Below are 18,565 nucleotides of genomic sequence, written 5' to 3' on the forward strand. Positions count from 1 at the left end.
CAGAGAGGGCACCAGAGGAGGGATAACACAGGAGACTCAACGCTAGAAAACTAGTTCCTAATTAATTTGCTAAACACTGAGCATTTGGTCAACAAATACAGGCTTGGTTAATGAGACAAGATTTTTTAATTTCATCATCGTTTTAAGTAATTAAAACAAGGAACAGTGTCCTTTCCTGCTCTAAAGGAGAGGCTGTGCCTGGACACCAGGGGTTGTGCTGTGTGGACCATTTCGTCTGTGTCATGGGAAACCCACAGGCAGAGAAGGTGCCCCGTACCGCTCCTTTATTCTCAGGAGGGGGTCTCAGAACGCTGCTGCATCCGCACGCGACACGGACAGCTCCGTCCTGTGGGTGTACTCCCTGGCTGTCCCCGGAGCGAGGAGTCAGAGAACTGGCGCTTGACCTTCTGCCCCTGGAGAAACCTTGGATTCTTCTGTGTTCTGGAGAAGCTGGGCCGCGGGGCTCGGCTGCTCATCTGAGAAGCCCTTGGGGACCACGGGAGGAGGCCAAGGCGTCATTGTCTTCTGAGCAGCCGAGACGAGTTCTCAGGCTGTGAGGCTTGCGGCCAACAGCGTTCTTCTTCTTGGGAAGGTGAAAATAAACCAAGTGCGCGCCCCTGAGGCGGCTGCTCTGCTGGAGGGAGATCTGCCCCACCGCGGGCTGGCGTGTGTGCCTTACGATATCCTTCCCGCCCTCCAACGCTTCCAGCCAGGGCCCGCCTTGAGGCCTTGCTGCGGAGGGGCCAGTGGGCAGGCCAGTGGCCAGCCTGCCTGAGCCACTGGAAGGTCAGGGCCAGGCCATCGTGTCGCTCCCGCGGCCATGGTGATCAGGCAGCTGACGGGCCAGCCCCCAACAAGCAGCTGTGCGCAGGTGGGGCGAAGACCCCGCCGACCAGCGTGAGACTCTTCCCACCTTTCTGCCTCCCACGTCCTCCGCGACCACCACACTCGGCCCTCCCCAGGACCCCACGGCTCATTCTCAACAGGTCTGGCTTTGGTTACACACATTTTCCGGAAGGTCTTATACCACTGGTCAAAGCTGCTAGTGTGTCTCAGGAGAGAGTTGGATTTTTTTTTTTTTTGACAAGATCCGTGCATTTTAAATCCTGCAATCCAGAACTTTCTCTCCTGTCTGAGCCAGGCAGGCAGCTTTTCTTGTGATTTCGCCCTGTGCAGGGTAAAGAGTATGCTGTTCCTGAGTCAGAGCCTCAGAGCAGCTCCACCAGAGCTGTGGGCTCCCGTGTTGTGAAAGCGTGTGATACCAACGGTGAGCTCTCCTTCGTTACTGGAGGTCAGCCCGGCTCTTGATTTAGGTGCAGTTTCAGGTGCTGGCGACGGTGCTGCAGTGGATTTCCTGCCTAGGACACGGATGGAGGTCCACGTGGGCACCCAGTGCTTCTGCATAGTGAGCACACACTGTCCAAATCTGCCTCCTCTGAGTTCACAGGGAGGAGTCTAGATGCCTGTTTCCAGCTATTCTGTCCTGACCAGTGGCTCCTCCAGAAGAGGAGTACCCAGGCGGACAAAGGGCCCCGTGGGGACGGAAAGCTCTGTGGTGTGGGCGCAGGAATCCTGACAGGGCTGTGACTCCCCGGGGGCTCTCCCATCTCTTCTCTGATGTGGACCAGCAGCTGGATGGCAGCTGGCTCCTGAGGGTATTTCACTGAGGAGCTTCATGGGCACCTTCAATGGTGGTCATGCCCAGGAAGCAGAGCAGAGATTAGGGATAAGAAAGCAAGGTCTCCTCCCCTGCTTGGAAGTGCACAGATGCTGCTGGGAAGGGCCCCTGGCCTCTTCTGCAGGGAGGCTCCTAGACACCTGTTTCCTGAACTTGGGGCCACCCAGGGCTGAAGGTGAAGGCTACACTGGTTCAGCTCTTCTGGATCATGGAGTTTCTGAGGCTTCCTCCCTGCTTCCTTCTAGAACTGCAGGGAAGCAGGTACTGGGTTTGGTCTTCATGCTGCCCGAGCATTAAGCAGCTTAGTCCCAAGAAAAACACGGAGTTTCCTGAAATAAAAAACCCCAGCAGGGAGCCTGCTGCTTGATGCAGCCGCCAACAGCATTGGAACCCATCTTTTCCTTGCCACGTGATCTCCGACTTTACAACGGGTGGGTCTTTCTTACTCTCCGGATATTTGCAGAGACAGAGTGGGAGATGGATCTGTCTGTCTATCTATCTATCTATCTATCTATCTATCTATCATCTATCTCTCTATCATCTATCTCTATCTATCTATCTACCTTTCTCTCTATCATCTATCTCTATCTATCTATCTATCTATCTATCTATCTATCTATCTATCTTTCTATCTATCTATCATCTATCTCTCTCTATTGATCTCTTGTCTGTCTGTCTTTCTATCCATCTTCTATCTGGAGAGGACACAGGGAAGGACGTGTGTGCAGGGCCATCAGTTGGGTGTGGCTCCCCAGCACCCTTGAATCCTGACTGGCTTCCACCCAGTGCCTCTGTGTCCTCCGCAGGCCCACGTCCTTTATGGTAGAATCCTGGGACGACAAGTGTACTTTGAAACCATTTAGTGCAATGCTGTTAAATCCACTCTACATGCCAACTCTTTCTTGAACAAGAGAGAGTCCCTCTGTGCTGCAGAAGAAACTCGAAACCATCAGAGATTCTTTCTGGGAGAGAGGAGTTGGGCTGGCTCCTACCCACACAGCAGCTCTGCGGAGCACGTCTGGTGGGTGCTGGGCGTGCTCGGAGCTGCCTCCTGGGCCTCCGTGTGCTTCCTGCCTGGATGGCTCCCTCGGGCATCTCTGGCACACCTCAGTGTGCTGGAGGGGTGTGGGTGTCCTTGCACAGGTGCTGGGAGGGTTTTCTGCCCATCAGGAATCTCTTGCCGCAGTCTTGCCTTGGGTTCAACTTAGACTCCCTGTTTCCTTCACTTTGTAGACATAAACAACACACGTGGTCTTCTAATATGCTCCCCCGCAGGACTGGGGACTAAACCCGGGCTCTCGCGCATGCTAGGCAAGTGCTCTACCACTGAGCTACACCCACAGTCCTTTAAATTCTGTTTGGAGACAAGGTCCTGGTAAGCTGCCCAGGCTGGCCTGGAAGTTTCGATCCTCCTACCTCAGCCTCCTCTGTTCCTGGGACTATAGATGTGTGCCACCATACTTGGTCTAATATTTCTTTATATGTTTTAATATGATTCTAGTGTATGTTCAGGAAAGTGAACCTGAGTCCTGACTGAAAGAATGGGGCACTGGCAGATGGGCAAACAGTGGGAGCCTTCTCTCGAGGCCTGAGATGTGCCCACGGGAGCCAGGACACTGCAGCCACTCCCAGCGTCGCGGAGAGACGTGATGGAGTGCCGCCCAAGTTCACAGACTCGCGTGCAGCCTCTGGAAGACGCCAGAGCAGGAGCGCTGCTTCCTTCTCGATGGCTTTTTGAAGGAGCAGAGTGAGCACTCTGCAAGTTCCTTGCTGTGCCCACACTGCCATGTCGGGTTCTCAGCATCGCCCTCCCTGTGCACAGGGTCTGCTTTCTGAGGCCGCGTGTCTCAAGGGCAGAGGGATGGGGCGGGGAGGTGTGGTCAGGCTGAGCCAGGTGCCTCAGTGGCCTCTTGGCCTCCAGCCTGGTTCTGTGCCCACCCTGGCCCCCCTTGGACATGACACACACTCTTGTTGCAAAATTTAAACAGCTTTCCTCACCAGCAGGAAAGCCAGGAGCCTGCCGCCCCTGGAGGGGCAGGGGCCCAAGGAAACCACTGGGAAGTGGTGCCAGTTCTTAGAAACGAGTCGCGGAGTCCTGGGAAACCAGGTGCTGCTGCAGAGCGGGGCAACGCTCATGGAGACGCTGACAGGACACCCTCCTGCTTATCTACTGGACCTCGCGTGGACGGTCTCCCTCTCCCGGGGCCAGGACTCCTTGAGGGAGAGAAGCCCACGAGCTCATGGGTCCTCTACACGGTGTCAAAGGCTCTCTGTGCTCCCTCCAGGGCCCTGGCCCCACGGACCCTGGGCTTTGCTGGGCGTCTCTTGGCCTTGGTCCTGGACTGGCCACCCTGGAGGCAAGCAGTGAGCGTGCCCTTTGTCCCTCCCAGCCCTGCCTCTCCACCCAGCTCACCGAGGAAGGAGGCACACGCTGCTTTCCCTGTGCTCACCCGACACCTCTGCAGAGGACAGTGCCTCTGTCCCACTCCCTGGGGGCCCTCAGTCCACACGCGTGGCCCCGTGAAGCAGGAGGAAGAGTGCTCTGTGTGGCCTGAGTGCACGCGGTCGGCCTCCCACACTTCCAGTGCCGAGGCCCAGGCGGCGACCTTACCTGAGAGCAAGCCGTGGCGCTATCCGTGCGGCCACCCGGGGCGCGTAAGTGGCAGGCCCAGCTGACTAAGTGCAGGTGGCAGGACCCCCTCCTCCCTTCCCCGCCTCCCTGGACGTCACCCCAGGGCACCGTGTGCTCGGAGGGGCAGCAGCACCCACCCAGGGCGTGAGGGCAGATTTCAGGGATAACCTCCACCCTAGGAGGGCTTGGCTGCGCTCGGCCAGGGCAGAGCCTGGGGACAGGGCTTTCTAAGGGCACGGTCACTCCAGAGTTATTCAGCTGGTGTTCAATGGTGCCCACACTCTGTGAGCCGCTGGTGTCCAAAGCAGACCTGGACCCAGGCATGCGCCTGACCACTGTCCAGGCCAGGCTCCGAGGCCAGAGTCTCTAGGGCAGCCTGGCCTGGGGTGCTCTGGCGGCCAAACCATGGCCCACAGATTGTTCCTACGACTTTTCCATGATGCTGAGCGGACAGCCCTGCCCTTGTCACCTGGGCCATCGGGGGTCCCCAGCAAGGACTTGAAGGCAGAGGCGGGCTCTCTACTCCCCTCAGGGTTGGTCCTTTGCTGTGTCCATCAGGACCGGCCTCCCTAGCTTTGCTGTCCTGGGACAGAGAGAGCCCCACCTATAAGGCCCCGCCCGTCCAGCCGAGCCCCGCACTTTGCACAGGGGTGGCCCTCGGCGGCGACGGCAACTGTCTTACCTTGTACATGTTGCACAGCCCAGGCTGGCTGCGGGCATAAGAGGGCAGAGGGCTCCTGCTCTGCTTTAGCCAGGGTACCTGCCGAGGACACAGAGTGGGCGGTGTGAGTCCAGCGGGGGCCACTGCTTGCAGAGCCCCACAGTCCTCCAGCAAATCTCCTCTAGGACGAGACTGGCAGGACCCCACGCGGGCAGAGTGAGCAGGGAATGCAGGCTTAAAGGGCCAGTGGTCAGCAGAGAGGGCGTGTGGAGGTAAAGAGCTGGCGGGTCCAGGAGGGTGCCGGGGAGGACGGCAGGGCAGGTCCAGGAGAAAAGGAACAGGAGGAAGGATTCAGGGGAACAGTTCCCTCTTCCAGAGTCTATGTTATGACCCTATACCAAACTACGTGGCCAAATGTCCTCCATGTTATAACGGGCATCAGAGGCCAAGATTTCTAAGAACACAAGGAAAGGAAGCAGTTTCCAGTCCTGGGCCCTGTGCTGGCCCAAGACTTTTGTCATCTACAATGGCTAACTCTGGGGTTGAGTTCATTTGTAGAGCTTCTGCACTGGATTTACAAGCAGGAACCATTCCTGCTCCATGGGGTTACTTGACGTCACTGTACAGCCCTTACAAGTCAGCTACGGAGCACAAGGAAGTGACGGCCAGAGGAGCGGCTGCTGGGGAGGACACGTTCTTGCTGGCGTTCTTCCTTGAAGTTGGTGACACCCAGGAACCTAGTGTAGTGGGAGCTTTGTGCTCCTGGACGTGAGCTGCACGGTAACCTCAGCTCGACCACTGTGCATCCGCCGGGCGGCCTCTGCTCCGATCACTCAGAGCGCCACGTTCTCGTTCCACTGGTCACGAGTATCTGCCGCTTCAGTGAAGCTCAAATGTGTTCAAAGAATGATTATGGGACCAAGGTAAAGGCGGCAGGTGACAGGAGACCAAGGTAAAGGCGGCAGGTGACAGGAGACCAAGGTAAAGGCGGCAGGCGTCTATTTTTTGACTCTCCATAGAAAAATGGAAAAGAAGAGAGAACAACAGAGAGAGGGACTGACGTAGGGTGGTCAGGCAGTGAAGGCGATGGAACAGGTTCCCGAGGCTCCTTGGGCCATCGCAGACAAAGCAGGTCCTTGTTAGGCTGGTTAGTGGTTACGGGGCTGACAGCCCTGTGACCCAGGGCTTCCGTGTGCAGAGGCAAGCCCGTGGTGACCGTGTGCTCAGCTGAGCGACTCTCAGATGGCCTCCCGCCTGCCTGTGAGGGGCTGTTTCCACACCAGCAAAGGTCACTGGTGACTTTAATGCATGCTCTGGAGCCTGGAGTGAGGGAGCTGTGTTCGTTTGCGAGCATGCCTGCACACCCAGGCCTTGGCAGTTATTGTCTTGCTATGACTTGGGTGTCCCCACAAGGAATGAGCCCTCCACTGCAGGTGTGCAGGCAAGTCCATGCTATCAAGGTATCGGCTAGTGTTCTTCTTTATGAAGAGACTGCCACTGTGGGGTGCTTCCACCCAGCTCTGGTGGGCTGGCCTTGAGCCCCTCTCCCGTCACACCCAGACTTCTGGGGCCCCTGACTGTCCATGCACGGGGAAGGCAGATGGCTGGGCTGGAGGCACAGTGCAGCTCTGAGAAGGGATGTCCCCGTGATGGCTTGCAGGAATGAAGCCTGCAGCCCTGGCCTGCCAGCAAACTGCCCTCCCAAACAGAGCAGAGGAGGGACAGCAGGCCTCTGCCTAGCTGTGCGGCTCACAGAGGGCTCTGCACCTGCGTGGAGCGGGGTGCAGTCTGACCAGAAAACCAAGCACCTGCACTCGACTAACTGGAGACAGATTGCATGGCAAGGGACGCAGCTTGGGGAAGCAGGCTGGCCGGAGCTGCTTAGGAGCAGGTGCTGGGAGGGAGACCGCGCTTGAGGGCCGCCTCCGAAGACTTCATTTTTCTTAGTTTTTTTTTTTCTCCTCCCCTTTTACTCTTTTGTATGAAGGAGGATATTTCAGAATATTTAAAATTCTGGTGATAGATATCATAGAAAAAATTCCAAGACAACATGTAGAGTCTGAATCTGATAGACTTGTACGGGTCTTGAAAACTAAGTCAGTGTCTTGGTGATTTCCTCAGGAGCCGGGTCTGTCCCTGGTGAGGAATGACATCCTCAGGTGTCAAGCTAAGCTCCCATTAACCATCAGACTGCTGTTACTAAGTGGTTAACGCTTTACCAAAAGAAAAAGCAATGATGGAGGAATGAGGGTGTGAAATGAAATGATTAAAGGGAGGGGAGGGTTGGGGTGAGGGTTCAAGGTGGGACACGGCACATGGATGAATGGCAGGCCATCGAAATTAATTTAGGGGCTGGGGTGGTGGCAGTGGCAGAGCGCTTGCCTAGCACGTGTGAGGCAAATAATAGAATAATAATAAATAAATAAAATAAAGGTATTGTATCCCTGTACAACTAAAAACAAACATTTTTAAAAACAGTGTCTTTCTCTCATTTCTAACATATTGGCCCTCCAAGTTTACCTGTCTACATGTGGCACTGTGCTCATTTCAGGTTCTCCAGGTTCCCCGTCACCTGGAGCAAGTCCCAGGGATGCTCATTCACTCAGGGAGGGTTTTACTGGGTGCACTGGGACCAAGTCCACTTAGTGACCCAGCTTCCCTAAGCTCTGCAGGAGAGAAACATCAACACAGTGGAACAAGAACTGTTGACAAGAAAGACTAGGACCCCACACGCCAGCAGGGCACGAATACAACCTCCTGTAGATCAAAGCACAGGAGCGGGACACTGTGACCCCCAGGTACAGAAGTCACAGGAGCCAGCTGCTTAGACTTACCTGCGGGCTGTGTCATGAGGCCACGGAAATACCAGAGGCAAAGTGCAATTAATTAGGAAAGGACACCAAAAGAGACAACTTAATAATCCACTTGCAATCCATGCACCACCGTTGGTGTGTTAAACTGTTTAATAAGTCATAAAAATGCAGAAATATACATAAAGCAGAAGTTCATAACAAAATCAAAATCAAATCATAATACAACCACAGTAGGCAATTATCATTAAATACACAAATGCAACTTACAAATGTGTCACTTACACAGAGGGTACAGCAAAATCACTGCTATGCCAGGCATGTCAGTCCCCATAGTCCCCCAGGTAGATAACAGGGGATGACCAAGGCCAGCAACAGAAGGATACAGGTGCAGCTGGCTACCGAGCCGGAGACACCTGTGATCAATAACTTCAAGAGGAATCACTGTCTGAAATCTCAAAAAGTCCTGGTTTGGTGCAGGAGTCAACACACCCAGCACATCTGGACTCCCTCCAGAGGGTCTCTGGCCAGACTCTCGGCTGCAGCCACTGGCTCAGAGGAGGGTCTGGTTCTGCGTGCACACCTGCACCCTGGGGCAAAGCCGCTGCGAGCTGCAGTGGGGGAGTGCGGTCACTCACCATCCTCAAACCGCTTCCAGTCCCCCACCAGGCGGCTGACACATGCCCTCGGGGTGCCACTCAGGGACCTGTGTCCTCCATGTCACCTCTAAATGCTACGCTCTTGTGAGATCACAGGGCATGCCTATGAGATCAAGGTGTGCAGACGGCAGTGAATGCGCTGGAGCTGAAAGGCAGTGAGCAGTGGATGGGAAGCACGTGTGCCGGTTAAGCGCAAGACTGGCTATGCCAATAGAATCGAATGGTGGATGGTTCTTATGCTACACTATCAAAGTTAGAGGCATCCAAGTAACCTGAATGCTAAAGGAGGAAATGCTGGGACTGGAAGTTACAAGTGGAGCTAGTCATGTGAGATAAACAGGGGAAGTCGGCAAGGCCTTAGTACGGAGGCTTAAAACCCTTTCAAGTATGCTGCTGTGGAGGAAGGGCTGGCTCTGTTCTGCCGTTCCTGTTGCGAACTGGGCGGGTGTTGCCCGCGTGTCCAGCCTAGCTACTCTGTGAAACTGGGCCTCGCCAGGTGAGAAGGAAGAGCTCGCAGGCTGGTATCCTGGGAGCTGGCCCTGAGGTCCACAGCTCCAGGGGTCGGTGCCGATCAGGAGTGGAGCTGCTGCTGGCCCAGGTGAGAGGTGAAGGGGACAGGCAGGTGCCTTCCAGGCTTTGCCATGAAGGCCCACCAATTTCCACGAGGCCCCAGATTCCAGGGGGCCGAGGAACCTGCCCCTTAAAGGGATCAACACGGGCCCCTTTCTTTCCCAACAACAAAGGAGAATGTTCTCTGTAAATGCACTTTCATTTATGGCTCTCAGAAGAATATGCCTCCTCAGGGAATTTCTAAAGCACTTTCCTGAATGTCAGCTCTGGCTGCACAAAGGCTGGGTGTAGTCAGTGCATTCCGGGGCCTGGGGGCGGCAGCTCCCTGGTGGCACCAAGGGGCCCACATGACTCAGGGGAGGGAGGACAAGGAGGCGCTGGGAGGAGCAGCACCTTCCTGGGGGCTGCATTCAGAGCTTGCTGGATCCACCATGAAAGACCTATTCTAGGCGGGTGGCAGATTCCCACGGGAGGTGCCCTGGGACAGGCGGTGGTCTCAGCACCCTGGGCGCACGAGGGGGACTGTAGGACTGGAAGTGCAGGAAGGAGAGACAGTAAGCAGGCCCCTGGCTGCAAACTTCTTAAGTCTGTAGCACACGAGAATGGAGCCCACCTGATTTACAAACGGGGCAAAATAAAAATAGAAACTAAAATGAAATTAAACAAATTACTGCACACCAACCCACACCAACAAATACCGCAGACTTCTGGGGCAATGGCGGGGCTGTTGCCGGGTGTGGGGTGCATAAAGTTTGCATCTCCGGGGTTTGTTAACAGAGAACCCACAATAGCTAGCTGAGTTGGAGAGGCTTTGCTGACCCCTACTGCTGCTTTCCAAGGGTCTCCCACAAAATGCACCTCTGACCTGCGTTTGGAACAAGACGTTTATGATCACACATTCAAACACCAATGGATTTTTTTGGAAGGATATTTAAAGGCAAGGATATTCATTTAAAATTTTTTGCATTTAAAATACTCAGTAGTGAAATAATTGCTATCTCAAAATTTTAAAAACAATTATTTAAAAATTATTTTTATTTTTAAAAATCCTGTGAAAATGTTTTTTTTTTTTTTTTTCAGGATCCCTAATAAGCTAGAGACATTATTTGCAAAGAGTTTGGCTGCTTCTGAGACTTAGAATCGTTTCTTTGAAAATATTGGAAGCACAAGAGATTTAAAACAATGAAGGTTGTACTCATGCATGAAGGAAGAGAAACATCTATGCAAACATAGCTCCACTTAGATATACATGCTTTCAAGGTTTAGTTTGAACTTAAAACCATTGCCACTCAAATGAAGCTTATTTTAGAATACATGCTGGCCAGCTTCTTAATCTTTTCCGCACTGGTTAAGTACATTCTCCCTGCTGCTTCAGTTGAGCAGAATAATTAAAGCTTTCAAAACCCGTGGACTGCTTACGTGTGGGTGCCTCAGATAACTGGACTTCCCAGGCAGCCGGGACCCACTAAGAGCTAGGGTGGCCACAGCTGTACTTGAAAAAACACTCCTATTGAAATAAGCATTTTGAAATAAGTCAGAGGGCAGAGATTCCAGGGTGAGGATGCATTGACGAGAAACAAATAGAAATGTCCACAAATAGAGACTGAAGGAAGCAACCAGAAGGCCAATCCGACAGACACTTAAGATCCAGCCAAGAGTTATTTAAGAGCAAGTCACAGCAGGTATCCCAACAAGAAACCTCAGCGCAAGCAAACGACAATGGCTATGGCCTCCTGGAAGGCCAGCGTGCCTGGATGTGCACAGAGAAGGGGCGGTGGCATCCGTGTTCATCCCTGATGGCTCATGGCCACCCACCATGGTAGGAACTGTGGCTGGAGACTCAGCTCTCACATTCCAGGATTCCTGGTTGCCCGGGCTGCTGGAGGGTACCTCCCCATGATGGGCCTCTGTGCCACGCTTTATTCACAAGCCTCTTGCATCCCCAAGGGCTTCAGGACAAGCAAGGCACTCAGGCAGAAGTCTGACAGCTGCAAGAGCACCCAATGAGCCAGGGGCTTGTCTTCAACACCTCTCTGGCCCCCAGATTACCCAGCTCTCCCCAACTGTAACATGACACCCATTTGCAATCTGAATGCCATGGTGGGTCAGTTCCTAGTGGAGACCTCAGTCACAGGCTAGCACACAGAGCCTGCAGGGAACCAGACACCAGGGAGTGCTTTTCCTTGCAATGTATTTTAAATCACAGAACATTTGGTTTTAAACAATGAAACTCCCAAGGTTTGATATTCAAGTTAATGAAATCACAAAACAATAGACTGTTGATTCACAGACATTTGTTCGTCCCTCCACCCCTTTCAAATCAACGATCCAAACAAAAGAGAAAGGTTGTTTACGGCGAGTTGAAATTCAGGAGTTTGTTCAAAAGGCCTCAATCGCAGCATTGTTGCAGCAACACGAAGCGGGCAGCACTGACCGCAGGAAAAACGGACATGACCCAAAGTTGCACCCAAAAGTGCAGCACAGAAACAAACAGCCAAAACCCAAGAGACCTGGCACACAAGAGGCCCGAGGATGCGCCACTCTGCAATGCCGTGTCCCGGGCACCGAGAGCAGAATGCAGAATGCCCTGGCACTCCTGAGCCATACCTGAGCTCAGTCCCTGGGGGGACACATGAAAACAGCCTAGGGAGCTCCGAGCCACTCCCGGGGCCCTTAAGCTTCTTAATCCAGGACAGCACCTTAGACACTCAGGTGGGCAGCGCCTCCTCCACTGGCCCAGGTCACCTGCTGACCTCCCTGTCCTTTCTCCAGTTAAACTACAGCTCCTCTATTCCGCTGAGCTCACCTTGCCTGAGCCCCGTTTGGGCGCACCCCTGTCACCACCAAAGAAGCGCCCGATGGAGTCAAGGATGCCCGTGTCTCTGTGCCTCGGGAGGAAGCCATGCCGGGCATGGTCCATGGTACTTGCTGTGGCCAGGTACTTGGACCCGTGTCTCTGCGAGGGTCTCTTCTGTGACGCCATCACACCCAGGCTCTCAGGATCTGCGGCAGTGTCTTCTGGGATGGTCTGGAGCTCGTCGGACTCAGAGGGCCTGTCTTTGAAGGTGTTGTCCTCCCTCCCCGGGGCATCTCGGGAAAAGAGGCGGATCAAGTGGGGGCGGCTCCCTGGGTCAGCTGGGCGGGCATCCTGCCAGGCATTCTTTGGGTCCACTGTGCGCTTGGAGTCTGTCACCGCTGTGTCCTCAGACGAGGTTCCATTGTCCTGGTTCGCATCTGCCTCTCCTGCAAACAACAGCGAGATGTGAATGCAGGCCTGTGCAAAGCCAGGCCTGGGACAAAGCTGCTTTCTTCCAGGGGTCTTGAACCAGCTGTCTCCTATAAAACCCAGAAGCCACATGGCAGCCACAGACTGCCTCTGGCCGAGACCGACCTGGACTGAGCAGCTTGGGGCAGCTCTGGTTTTGCAGGAACTCCTGGGGCTACCTGGTGACCCATGCTTTGACACCTGGATAAGACACACCAGGGTTCTCTGGCAAGGTGTCTGAGCAGGCACAGTGGTCATGTCAGAACTGCCCCCGCACTGCACACTGCCCCTGGAGAGCCCAGGAGTGCAGGCCCCCAACAGGATGTTTGTTGTCTACAAGGCCCCTGTGCAGAATCCGGCAAGCTGGGAGCTTCTATTTGACAAAAGGTGTTTTTAGTGTTCTTGGTAAAAATGGAACTTCCCACATCTTTTTGCAATTCATGCCTTTCAGAAATGGGGCATTTAGAATTTTTCCATCCCCAGATTCCACGGGAGGCCTCTAGCATTAGAGAATTGCTTATTCAGAACATTTTGATTTGGCTTCTCTTCTGTTAGCACCAACAATTAGAACATTTGATGTGGGAATGGGATATTTCATGTTGTATACTACCATCTCATGGTTTTTAACAAAAAATAAGCATTTCTCTCAAGAATGGAAGGAATCCTTTTTGCTCCCAAGTTACTGGAAATTAGGTTTAAGTGATCATCATTTAGTTAACCCCCCAATACACTACTTACCTGTATTAAATGTGAATTCACCTACTTTCCTGTAATACCATCTATTCATCCACTGAGTTACCCAACTCGTCACTCATTCAGTCACCCACCTGTTCATCCATCCATCCATCCACTCACCCATCTTTCATTCATTCATCCATCCATCCATGAAAACTATGCAGCTCCTCTACTCGTCCACCCATCTATCCACCCATCCATCCATCCACTACTTATTGAATACCTAAAAACTATAATGCATTGCTCCAGATGTTTTGGTTACAGTGATAAATAATACATGGTCCTTGTCTTCATGAAGTTTATGTTCTAGTGGGGGAATCAGATGAAAATACATGTTTTGAATTGAATGGTGTCCCCTAAAATAACTTTTCCATGTCCTAACTCTTCCTACTCACAAGTGTGACTGTACTTGGGCACAGTCATTGCAGATGTAATTCAATACAGATGAGGCCATATTGTTACTGTCGACTGGTGTCCTTGAGAGGCAAATTTGGGTTCAGAGACATTGATGCACAGGAAAGAAATGTGAAGTCAGTGGTCTGGTGGCTCGGCCGCTCAGGGACATCGGCACCACCCAAAGGCAAGCCTCTGTCCTGGAACCTGCCTCCACCCCTTGGAAGGAGACAGTTCCATTGTTTTACACCCCCAGGGTGTGGTCACTTGTCACACGGTGACACTTCCAACCAGGAGACAGGTGAACTGCAGGTGGAGCTTGACGGGAATGCCCCTGGGCAGCCATGTGCTGGTCTGGCCCTTCCTGAGTCCAGGGGAGGTGGGGAGGTGGGGCCCCAGCAGAAGGCGGGTAGGGGCAGGAGTGGAGTCCACCGTTGGCTGACAGCAGACTTGGGAAAGGGCAGAGCGAGAGGCCAGGGAAGACCCCAGCGTGGACTGCCGTGGCTTTCATCCTAGCAGCTGGGCTGCTGGGCACCAGGGGTCTGGCTGGACGTGTTGAGTGAAGAGAGGGCCTGGCGGGGAGCTCGGGTAGGCCTGTGGCATGCTCGCTGAAGCCATCATCGCCCAACACCTATGGCACCTGGGCCTGGCTGGGGACGCTGCCAGGGCCCCTCTGAGTTCAGATGCCACAGAAGGCAAAGGCGACGTGCGGAAGACCTCAGCCCCAGGAGGCGTCTGACTTCCACCACCTGGAGGACACAGGCCCGTCAGTCTCGGCCCTCAGCGTGCGGCCACTTGCGGATGTAGGAGAGTCTCGTCTCCCAGTGTCTCCAACATCCATGCTTATTGAAAACTTGGTACGGGCAACTCGGAAGACCGACCCACAGGAGACGTGCGGGGTCACTCATCTGCTCTTCATGGCAGCTCTCGGGGAAAGTGGAGCAGACACGTGCTTTGGTCAGTGAGGTCTAGACCATGCACACGCATGCTCACACAAACACGCACACGCACGCACACAGGCAGAGCGAGCTGTAGCCCAGGCCTTCTGCTTCCTCGTCTGCAATTCCCACAGGATCTGCACATAGCAAGCCATGGCCTCTCACAGCAACAGAGCTACCGAGAGACAAGGGCGAGGCCTGCTGGTCTCCCAGCTGCTGACCTTGGGGATGGTGTAAGGAAAGTGGCACATGGGGGCCACAGGACTGAGTCCACAGTGTTGATGGCTCCTGCCAGGGCTCTTGGGCTAACCATGGCGACCTGCTGTCTACTGCCTGAGCAGGGAACAGTTGCCTTCTCTGCATAGGTCCCATTTGGGCCAGAAGGAAGACAGGCCACCAGCCACAGGGACAGTGGCCTGTGAGGGCTGGGGCTGGTTTCCCTTGGCTGTGCACTTTGTGGAGGTTTGTGTGACTGTAGCACACACTCACTCCAAAACCAAAGTGTGTGTGTGTGAGTGTGTGTGTGTGTATACACCAAAAGGAAAAGGGTTTTAGATCATTTCCTCAGAATCACATGGGCTGAGAAGCTGCCCCCTGATATGGGCATACAGCTGATAAAGTTGACAAATGCCACAGATACAGGAACTGTTTCTAAAGCAGAGTCACTTACTCCCGTCATAGATCATAACTGTTTGCCAATGACAGAGTACAAGGCAGAGTAGGGACCTGGGACGGCTGAGGACTTATCCGAGCTCCTAAGACAGTATTCAGAGCTGCCAGGTGGGTCTGCACCAGCCACGCCATATGACTTGAAATCAGCCACCGATTCAGGAGGAGTGTGGGGAGACAGGGCAGGGTGGGTGGGAATCTGGGGCAGCTTTCCTTCATGACCACTGGTTAAATTCAGCTTCACGAGAACAGAACACTCACCACCTAGTTATTAAATGCATCATCCACTGCACTGTTTGAAAAAAGCAATGTAAAGAACACCGGGGTTGGTATAAAGCTGGAGCTTTCACAGGGCCACCACGCTGATTTATAGGTTGCAGAGCAACAGAAGTAACTAAAGAGTCTGCTTTTGTAGCTTTGCTTTATACTCTGTGGCTAATATAAATTAATGCAAATGTAAAAGGAAAACAATAGCTATATTGTGCATAATTAAATGCATTGACCAAACACAAGAGCATCTGAATACTAATGTATTTACAACAGTTGGGCTTTGTGTCCCTGAATACAGTTATTTGTGAGGCACAGAGAAGCCATTTGTTTCCCAAAGTAGCTTCTCCCAATGGTAAGAAGTGTGATGTGAAGTCTAAATCTGTGGTCCTGTGGTGATTTTGGTTGGACAAGTAGCGTTGACATGCCTCCATCTGCACATTGAGGCCCCTGCAGACTAGATTTTATTTATGGAACAGAGCATTTATTATAAAATTAGTGAAACATGCAGATCTGATTTTACCAGGAGAGGCACTCCTATTTCCTGTATTTTTGACCAAATCCTATAATTGCAGAGAAACTTCTTTAAAGAAAAACACACCCCAATTATTTTGGCTAGGAGGACCCAGCCAGGAGGACTCGGGTGGGACCTGACCTGCAGCGGGGCACGGAGAGCTCTCAGTGTTCTCTGGAGCTCAGAGGCACACAGGGCCATGACGCCCGCGTGGACCCTAGGAGGGCTCATCTTTCCAAAGGTCCGTGGCCGCCTTCGTGCCTGTGTGTCGGGGCCTCCTACTCACCCCGGCACGCAGGCCGACCAAGTCCCACAGCCACTTTGGTAGGGACGCTTCTGGACAGACAACACCTTCATCCTTTCTTCTGCCATCTGTGGTGGGCTTTTGCTGCAGCACAGTGGCTGATCCTCTGCCCTTCCGAGTCCCTCAGCTGGAGTCCATCACACACTCAGTGGCTGGGAGAATCCCATAAGGCTTTGCAGGGAAGGTCCAAGGCAGGTACCTTGCCTGGCTCCCCCCTACACCCAGGACAAGCTCCTCGGCCGCTCTTCCTTTGTTCTCTAACAGGGCCCAGCCTGGGCCACGTATGAGCCAAAGCCCATGGTGGCCTATGTCCCATACCTGAGCTGGCCCACTCTGTGCAGCTAACCATGTCCCTCTGGATGTGCCTTACCCTGTGGTCAGCGCTGCAGCCACTGCTGCTTCCTCTGAGTGGCTCCCAGTTTGATGCCTGTTCTCCCCGACTGGGTGACCACCTCTCTGGGGATAGGAGCCATGTCCAGCTCTAATTTTCCAGCACAGTGCTGGGGCCCTAACAGAGGCTCAGCAGGTACTATTGGTAGTGGAAGATGCTGGTGCTTCCTAGAAACTTCTCCAAAAGGAATTAAAAGAAGCAAAGCCCTTTCCTAGAAGAATTTGGATTGGCATGATGGCTTTTAATTTGTGTTTTTTTAGTACGTTAATGTTTAAGTGAGAATTTCCCTTAAATCTTGAGTCTCTATGCCCATAGTCTAAAAAGCTCCGCTTAACATTTTCAGCTGTATAACTCTTCAAGGACACATGGAGAGGTTTTGTGATATTCTAGACACGTTAATTCAGCAAACTCTGAAGTGCAGCAAATGAGCCTAGCTTCCCAGCAACAGCCCTCAGAAACTGAAATCTGAATGTATCATCTGAACTTGCTGCTCATTTGGCAAATCATCTGCGGAGCGGCGCAGACTTCGACAAGTCCTGTAGTCCACGTGTGCTCTGCCGTTTGTTGGAAGCAAACCAAAGCCCAAAGCAAGAGAAATGAGCAGCAGGCAGAGCTCAGAGGGTGGGTGTGGCAAGGACCAGGGGTCTGTAGAGATGACAGGGAAGGGACCCTGAGGCAGACCTCTGGCAGCTGCGATGGCCTCAGGCTCGGCCCATGTGTGTGTGTGTGTGTGTGTGTGTGTTTATAAATGGAAAGGTAGGTGTAGCTACATTCTCCTTTTGGCTCTCCTAAGGCTCCTCTCGGAGCTACAGTGTCACCTGCACACAGAAAATGACAAAAGCCCTCGTGGGGTCTCTTCTCTGCATTGTCAACATCCTACGGAGCAGGTGGCTGTGTCAGCCTCTCATTCATCCGCAGACACCGAGCCCTGGCAAAGCCACCCAGGTCTGCTGCTGACTCCAGTTCTCCCTCTCCACACTCTGGAGACGAGGCCACTCCCCACTGCGGTCACCTCACACCTGGCCCTTCTATAGCCCCAACTGGCCTCAACTGCAGCCAAGGTTTTGCCCTGAGGGTAAAAGTAGCTGAGAACAAGTAATAGCCACAACATTCCAGATCACATACTACCCAGGGGTCAGGGAGGTGGAGGGAGTCACCAGTCCTGAGACCTCATCCAGGGCACGACTGGCCAACACAGGGGTCCTGTGTGCACCGTGCGGTCTCTGCACACCGGCACCTGCGTGTCGGCCTTCCTGCCCGGCTGCGCACGGAATCACCTCTTACCACCTGCGTCGGCTTGGCAGCATCCGCTAACGGCGTTAAACACCAGTGCCGAGTTCAGGAATGGCACGTTCTATTCCCTGACAGTCTATCCATCCAACGTTTCCCTGGAACCATCTGGAAACTCACAACACAATGATCCCAGTGCCTGTTTAGAACACTGTCACTCACCAAAGGCTTGCTATGACCAGAGAATGACGTGAGTACATGTTCACAGGGGATCTCCCGCGGAGCTTGGTGACACCAGGAATGCTGTCCTTATTCAAAGACTGCTTTTACTGAGAGCATGTTTCTTATTCTCTGTGCTATTGTGTCCATGGAAACCACAGCCCATGAATGGCTTCATCAAAAGCCAAGTCGGCCTGTACACAGTGTGTGGGGTACAGGTTCCTGGGCACAGCCAGGCCAATAAAGTGCAGAGCTCGGCAGCACGTTGCTCATCCTGCTGCTCGTAGCTGGCAGGGCAGGTGGCAAAGGTTCCTGGTTCTCCAGGTAATGGAGCCCCTTTCAGTTGTGCTCTATGAGCAGTGTGCTTCCCGTGGGCGGCCCTACAGGTGGGCTGTGCAGCTGCAGAGACACCAGGACCTCTGCCCCCTCCCGTTCCAGGTGTGCTAAGGGTGCTCTGGCTGGCAGGCTGTGCTTTTCAGGGTCGCTGCCTACCTGCACCACGTGCTGGGGGCCCCAGCTCCTGAGCTCAGGGCTTTTCCCCACTGAGGGCCTGCAGGCAGGGCTCTCCCCTGCCTGCAGGAGTGCGAGGCCACGGAGACAGGTCCCTGCAAGCCGGCGGCAGCTCCCACT

At 53.5% G+C, this 18,565-nt stretch overlaps 1 protein-coding gene across 4 annotated transcripts in view; it reads right to left on the reverse strand.

Moving 5' to 3' along the window:
* Positions 1-18,565, reverse strand: part of Mbp (myelin basic protein) — a 111,713-nt gene that overhangs the window by 20,764 nt on the left and 72,384 nt on the right. For 3 of the 4 annotated variants that reach the window (XM_047526262.1, XM_047526259.1, XM_047526261.1), the window contains exons 4-5: positions 11,817-12,253; positions 4,993-5,070 (exon numbers count right to left, since the gene is read on the reverse strand). In XM_047526262.1, the coding sequence (XP_047382218.1) occupies positions 4,993-5,070; positions 11,817-12,253 (515 nt within the window). The remainder of the gene's footprint in view (positions 1-4,992; positions 5,071-11,816; positions 12,254-18,565) is intronic. The other variant, XM_047526260.1, reaches the window with a different exon arrangement.

The sequence above is a fragment of the Sciurus carolinensis genome, chromosome 15 (genome assembly GCF_902686445.1).
Source record: "Sciurus carolinensis chromosome 15, mSciCar1.2, whole genome shotgun sequence".
In the NCBI taxonomy this organism is placed as follows: domain Eukaryota; kingdom Metazoa; phylum Chordata; class Mammalia; order Rodentia; family Sciuridae; genus Sciurus; species Sciurus carolinensis.